The following is a 7,332-nucleotide window of genomic DNA, read 5'->3' on the forward strand; positions in this document are numbered from 1 at the left end:
TGGTACGACTGACATGCCTTCAGATGAGATGTGAAGCAGGGCGTTTCTTAAAAAAACAACATGAGTGCTCAGTCAACCTTCCCTTTATAAATATAGGTCTATAAAACCACTGCAGCGGCTGATTTCAAAATTGCAAAAATTGCAGAAATAACCACAGAAACCAGGTGCTGTGTTGTTTTGATGCAGTAGAAAACTCTGGTCCCCATAGTTGACTGTTTCTACTCCAGAATGAAACAATATATTAAAATGTTGGAAGCCACATTGTTGACTCAGTTTCTGTATTTATTAATCAAGTTCGGGACGGTCTGCATTCCAAGTCCAGGACAATGTGGTGAATATGAGGTGCATATGACTTAACATGCTCAATGTGCTGGATGTTTGTTATCCATGATGCACCAGTGAGGTCCTTTAACATTGAAGTGATGCATTTTGCTGTGTCATCAGCCCAGGCCTGCCACACCTCTTTGTCCGCTTTCTTCCCAGAAACCCTCTGGGTGGCATCATCGATTGCTGGAATGGGTGCAGTGTTCGGTAATGGTGAGGTAACATTTTGGTGAATGTGTAAAATTCCACCAGTTGTTTTCTTCAGCAGGCGACAGGCGATGGGCCAGCCGCCCACAGAGCTCGGTATGAGGCCCAGATTCACCCGGTCAGCAACATCACACAGTTGGAGCTAGGAGAAATAAAACACACACACAAAAATGTTACATTGGTGAGGGTTTTGGATGAGTTTTACAAAAAAAACAACAGACAGACTATGTGACATTTTTTATGTTTTTGCTGCACTTAAAAAAGCTGTAGACATTTTTTGCCTGATATAGTTGAAACATAATGCAAAGGGAAATTGTACAGCGTATTTAGGAGGGGTCTATTGTTTTGTACTCTGCAGAACTTTTAGAAAAGAACAATACATATTTTTCACTGCTGCGATGCCAGAAATCTGCTTGCAATTATGCTGTAATCATTAATGACAACTAACAAAAGCAAAACAAAAACAAAGGGCTAGACTGCACTTGGAGTATGTTCTGTGTAGTTTTCAGAAGCATGGCACCCACATATAATTTATAACAACTCATAAGAACTTAGGCCCTTAGGTTTTGAAATGAAGTCTGTCATTGTCACATTTAATAAGCTGAAGTAACTATACAAAAATCTCCAAAAAAACTCAAAATCAGCTTAAAAGAACTGAAAACAGGCGCTTTGTGGAAGTTATAACTGGTTGATAGTTAAAATCAATAGGCTGTATGAAAATATGGCTTATATCTGCTAAGATTCATAGAGAGAAACAATTTAATGTTTATCACATTTTCATGATAAAAAGTGTGATGGCAAAAATAAAATGCAATATCTTCATGGCCAAATAATTCATGGACAAGTATTTATGTTTTGAAATAAAATGTGCTTGTATCAACTGAAACAACATAACTGTGAATCAAAATATTACATTATCATTAAACAGTGAAATATAGCAAATATGAATTACCAAGCCTCAGCAGAGGTGACTGTCTAAGAGATTAATGACAACAATGACAGTCACACACTGACAGTCTTTGGCATAAGTGAACACTTACAGTGGAGTAAGAAATTACTAGGAAAGAGAGCTTCTATTGTCATGTCTCAACAACACATGACAAATAAGCAATATGGGATGAATATAAAAACATTACTTGTCGATTGTCTCCTTGGTGAATTGTGCAGCGGTCAAACACCCCATTGGCCACAAGGTTTTTCTGTAGAGCTTCGACTGCGTCTGGGTTCCACTCGCAGGCGTGAACATGTGCGGCTCCCGTGTGTACCAGATATGGGAGAGTGAAGTATCCAATACCTGACACATGTTGGATTGTAGAATATATAACAGATGTTTTACTGATCCCCATTTTGGGATATTTATGTAAAAAGGAAATGTGAAGTATCTTAATCTACAATACGTAAACAAACTGACACATTGACAAAGTTTTCCCACCTGCAAATAAATCAACCACAGTCTCTCCTCTGCAGTCAAATCCAGCTATCCGCAGCTTCTCTGTTATGTTTCCGGATGAGAACATGCATTTAGTCACATCAAACTCGTACCTGCAATAAAAGGAGAATTTGGACTCAGGCAAATCAACTGCAAATAGATCACAACCAGTGAATGGGACTTCATTCATCTTTAATTAACTTATTATACCAAAAGGAAATTGGTTGGCAATGTGCACAAAATGAAAGATACACAATAAAAAAAACATGCACACTAAGAGAGAAAGAAAAAACAACTGGTAGAAATCTAAAACACACTCCTCACATGGCATACATCCTACCCTACAGGCTCACTCAGGCTCACCTAATCCCATTGTCCACATGTTTGACCCAGCTGTCCTCTCCTAACAGCATTGTCACTACAGGAGACCTAAATCCGTCCCTGGATATTCGACTCATTCTTGCCAGGCGTTTAGCCCCCAGACCTTTGGCTACTGCGCTCCATAGTTGTTTATCTTAAAATGAACAAATGAAAAATCAAATAAAGCATGTCCTATTCTGTTACTTTATAAATAAATGTGTGATTAAAGTTGAGGACAGTACCCATTTTCTTCCACACTGGCAGGCAGAAACAGTTGTCTCCCAGCAGGACTAAGTCTTCATGCCGCTGGAAGTTGTGAGGAATATCCCCCCTCAGCTCCTCCGTCCACGTTTCTCCATTAGACTCCAACAGCTGCTTGAGGATTTTCGCTAGTTTATTACCACTCGTCCTACTTCTCTCCTTCTTTGACTGAATTGAAGCCTGTGGTGAAAATACAGGACACAAAAATGAACTTTCAAGACGCAGCGACTTATGCTTCAATGCTTGAATGTATTTATTGGTTTAAGGCTGCAACTAATGACGATCAATCTGTTGATTATTTCCTGACCTCAAATGACACAGGCACAACTCTACTATAATACTTGATTTTACCCTTAATTTTTAAAATCAAATCTATCATTATCACATTTAATAGTTGTGGCTGGTTGGTTGTTCTAGTCCACCAAGTTTCATCACACAAAACACGAAACTCAAACTCTTGGTAGAAGCTAGAAATAGTTAAAATCAACATATTTTGATACTATGACTCACGTTTCACAGACAAAAAAAAAATCAAATTTTTTTCTTCAAATAATATTTATATTATATTTAACTAATTTCATTTATATGATGTCAGAAGTGGTGAAACATACAGTCTACAACCCAAATATATTCAGTTTGTTTCCATGTAGGACTACAGACAATACCCATCAACTACGACTCATCAATTACTGATTATTGTAGGTCCATACTGCTTTTCACACTTTTTTTTAACGCATAAAATAAAGACATAAAAAGTAAAACAAAAATACGACAACAGAGATCAGGAAAAGAAAAGATTATAGTTGTTCAGTTGTTGTTCAGTAAAATCAGCCCACATTACCTGACTCCAAACTACTTCACAGGTACTCTCTGAGGCCACCATGCCTCTGAGAAACCGAAGATCAAGTTGTGATAAACAAGATTGTAAGATGGGCAGAAGGACAGTCCCATCCAACTCTTTCAATAAGCACAAACTTTGGTCCAGTGCACCTTGGGACTGTAGACATTTCCTGTAAGATAAAAGACATTTAATGCAACATTAAAATGTAATATTACTATTATAATGGGGATTTGGGGATTACAAATGAAGAAGGAAAACAACTTCAGTAGTATAATTATTATGATGGGAAAGCCATATGTCCTTAAAGACAACGGCTTTACATATAATGTTTTTAAATATTTGTGAGTTATCAGTGGACTCTTGAAAAAGACATTTGTAAGAGTAAAGAACAAAGGTTTGAACCTGTGTGGGAGATCCAGGACAATATGATTATATTAATATACTTTTTTATGCTATAATTTTTGTACCTTAGAAGTACAATTTTTCAACAACTCTCCTCTTTTTGATAATTAAGTTTTTAAGTTGCTGACTGAAGCTCTAAATGGGAACTGGAGTGAGTTACTGATTATGTCTGTTTTGTTTGTTTATCTTAAGTTTTTTTATGCATGTATCTGATGATATTTGTTTGTATTTGCAGGTTTTTGTTTGTTTGTGTTGCTGTCTTTCTGTAAAGATGCATGTTTTGTTATTAAATTCTGTAGTTATACTGTAGGCTATATATTGTCGTTTTATGTACAGGCTAATATCTTGTCTTTGTATCCATATGTTCAACAAAAAAATAAAATAAAGCAATATCATTAAAAGACAAGTAATATTGAAATGGCTTACTGCTCTTAGTTCAATACTTCCCATTCACTAAGGTTTACATGCTACCTGCTAGCCTCGTTAGCTTCAACCATTCACTCACTAGAAAGCTGATTACCTGAACTGCTGAGCATGGCACTGCGACACACGAAGGCAGGGCACACCGTCCATTTATAAGCTAACAAACAAATCCACAGTTTTAAAGATGTGCAGTCCAGAGGTACTAATTTAGCATACAACTAAAAAATGCAGGTAAAGTCAGACCAGCTGCTTCACAACAACAACCAGTACCTTGTTTCCAGTCGGACTGATATGTGTGAAGGACGACTTACTACTACACACACAACACTGTGCAAAAACATGGCACAGTTGAATTTAGTGGTTATATCTTGTATTATTTTTAAATTGTACTTATTTAAAGGTTTAATTTGTTTATGCAACAACTAAAATAAAAAGGTATAAATCAGCAGATGTTGGCCAAGCTGCTCACTGTGGCCGACAGATGGAGACAAACGACACGTGACTCAAAGGAGAGTTATTGAGCTTCATATCTGTAAGTAAATATATTAAGTTAAAGTGAAGTACAGCAGTGGCGATTTTAGACCCCTTTCATGGGTATTCAAGCACCCCTAAAACTAAATAAATAATTATTGTATTTTTTACCCCTAAAAATTATTTTATACAAATGTAATTATTTTGCAAGCCTGCCTGTTAGAGATGGGACAAACACTTATGCTACAGGTCCAAATGGTTTTATTTTAACAGTTATAATGTACTTTGGATAGTTCTGTCATTAATATTGTCTAATATTATTAACTATCTGGTCCTCTCTGTAGAAATCTGTGATTGTTTATTCTGGACCACTATTATCATACACTATAGTAGACCACTCAACTATGTCTTGATGTAATTTACGTTATCCACTGAAATGAGTAGTTTAGCAGGGGGCTTGAACACTTGCAGGGCATTGTATGTAAAATTGTCATTAGGAGCTGAGCCCCTCTAAAGGTCTGATCATATCGCCCCTGAAGTACAGTCAAGAAAGATGTGTGAAAGATGTGCGAAAATGTTCAATTTTTAATTTATGTTCGTTCCAAGTCTGTCTTATGTAATTATTGCTCACAATGGCTATTAAAATATCCCTTTCATATCTGCTTTCTTTATATGAGGCTTCAGCAGTCTGAGTTAGTCATATCAATGATATATATCAAGTGGATATCGACCACATTTACAATCTTTTTAACATCACATCCCCCCTTTGTGTTTCTCTGTGGAGCTGTAAATAAGTAAAGTAACAAAAAAAAGGACTTCAGCACTAAAAAAGACTATAGCTTTTAAAGATATCTACTTGATTTGACTCATTTGGACGACTGAAGCTTCATATTAGCTTAAGAAAAAATTAAATACATTTTAACATAGAAGAAGGACTGTGGATTTTGTTCCCCATCAGTAAAGGGATCCTCTAATGGCCAATATGAACAGGAGGAAGGATTTTTTTTGTCACTGTACCACCACAGCTCAACAGGGGAACACAAAAAGGAATTTAACTAGACAGAGATATATGAAACAATGATATAGCCTAGTGGATGTATGGTAAATTTCTAACAGGATATTTGGTATAAGTTAAAAAATGAAGTGAAATTAAATTATACAATTTTCAGTATGATTGTATTCACAGTGCAGGCTGCAGATGGAATACTTTAACTTTTTTCCAACATTTTTAAAGGTCCATGATCAGTTCAGTAGATGCAAACATTATGCTAGTGTAGACATGCTCTCTGATACTGGATGTATTTTTTTCTTACATGATTTTAACAGTTTTGTCTCAGTATTTTTCCTGTTGTGTTGGTTTTGTTGATGACACAATATTCATATTGTTTTGTTTTTAACTTAGTCGTGCCCCTGAGCTACACAAATGTCCTCTTGGGATATGTGTTTGAATGCTAGTCTATTGTAGGGGTGTGAAGTCATCTTCTTTTTTTGGTCATAAAGATATCAATGTGCTATTTTCAACATATAAGATCATCCATTCTCGAGGCTCTCTGTTTAAGATCAAACTACCTCGTCCTCGTTGATATCTCCTTATGTAACAAAAAGTGGCACCAGAATTTAAATTTGGACTTTTATCTGTCTGTAGACATGAGTACATTTGAACCTGAATTGGCAGGTTGGTCAAAGCAGTATTAGACAGGTCATGTATTAATAATGTTTTCCTCTGGAGGAGAGGTAAGCAGCAGACATCCTGACTGGAAGCACAGAAGCTTTTCTACCTCTGGTCTGTCACTCACCGACAGACTGAGAGTGAAGGATGTTTGGTTCTCTCTCTGCGTCGTTTATGGTCCAGACCTCCCCCTGCTGCCTCTGATAAAGTGCCATCTCCTCTCCTCTGTATTGCAACGAGAAAGCTATTATGGCTTTATGACTGAGCTGAGCCAGTATTCAGCCTTCTATCTTCTTGTATCACTTTTAGCAGGACCTGTTACGGTAAATAGTCTAAATGGCAGATATGAAAGTCATTATTATTATTACTGACTTATAGTTAAACAATTAGAGAGAATAATAAAGGATAATGGTGAGATAGAAAGCACATTAAAACTGTTAATAAAACCATTTGAGTTTTAGAGGGAAAAATACAATGATAATTTATTTATTTATAGTGGGGCTGAGATCAAATTTAGGGCTAAAATCGCACCTGGTTGAAAACCTACTAAACTTACTGTCAGGTGTCACAAAGAAAAGTAGCAAAGAGTCACAACCCAGGAGCTGAAACAAGGAAATATTTGGCATTATTTGTTTGAAAAACGACTGAATATGTCATTTTCTGTTAATTGATTAATCGATTTTAAAATAAATAAATAACACATAGAAAATGTGAAGTGTAAAACATGACACTAAAAGTAGACACATGGTGTTTCCACACAGGTAACAGGTGAAGGTGATGCAGTGTTTACCTCTGCTCTCTGGAGCCTCGCGCAGACACCTGAGGGATTAATGCATCCGGTGTCTATAACCAATTAACTTCATTAATGCACTCCTCTACAGGCTGTTCCCTCGGGCCACACTGCAGACGAGCAGTTCAGCATATTAATGTGATCTAAATATGACC

At 36.5% G+C, this 7,332-nt stretch overlaps 1 protein-coding gene across 1 annotated transcript; it reads right to left on the reverse strand.

Moving 5' to 3' along the window:
- Window positions 1–255: 255 nt before the first annotated feature.
- On the reverse strand, window positions 256–4,452 carry trmt12 (tRNA methyltransferase 12 homolog). Its single transcript, XM_053324079.1, has 7 exons — window positions 4,345–4,452; window positions 3,423–3,591; window positions 2,563–2,761; window positions 2,324–2,474; window positions 1,964–2,073; window positions 1,668–1,825; window positions 256–673 (listed from the first exon to the last, which is right to left on the reverse strand). Exons 1-7 carry the CDS (start codon window positions 4,395–4,397, stop codon window positions 290–292), a joined length of 1,224 nt encoding a protein of 407 aa, XP_053180054.1. The 5' UTR covers window positions 4,398–4,452; the 3' UTR covers window positions 256–289.
- Between the last annotated feature and the right edge of the window lie 2,880 nt (window positions 4,453–7,332).

The sequence above is a fragment of the Scomber japonicus genome, chromosome 8 (assembly GCF_027409825.1).
Source record: "Scomber japonicus isolate fScoJap1 chromosome 8, fScoJap1.pri, whole genome shotgun sequence".
NCBI lineage: Eukaryota > Metazoa > Chordata > Actinopteri > Scombriformes > Scombridae > Scomber > Scomber japonicus.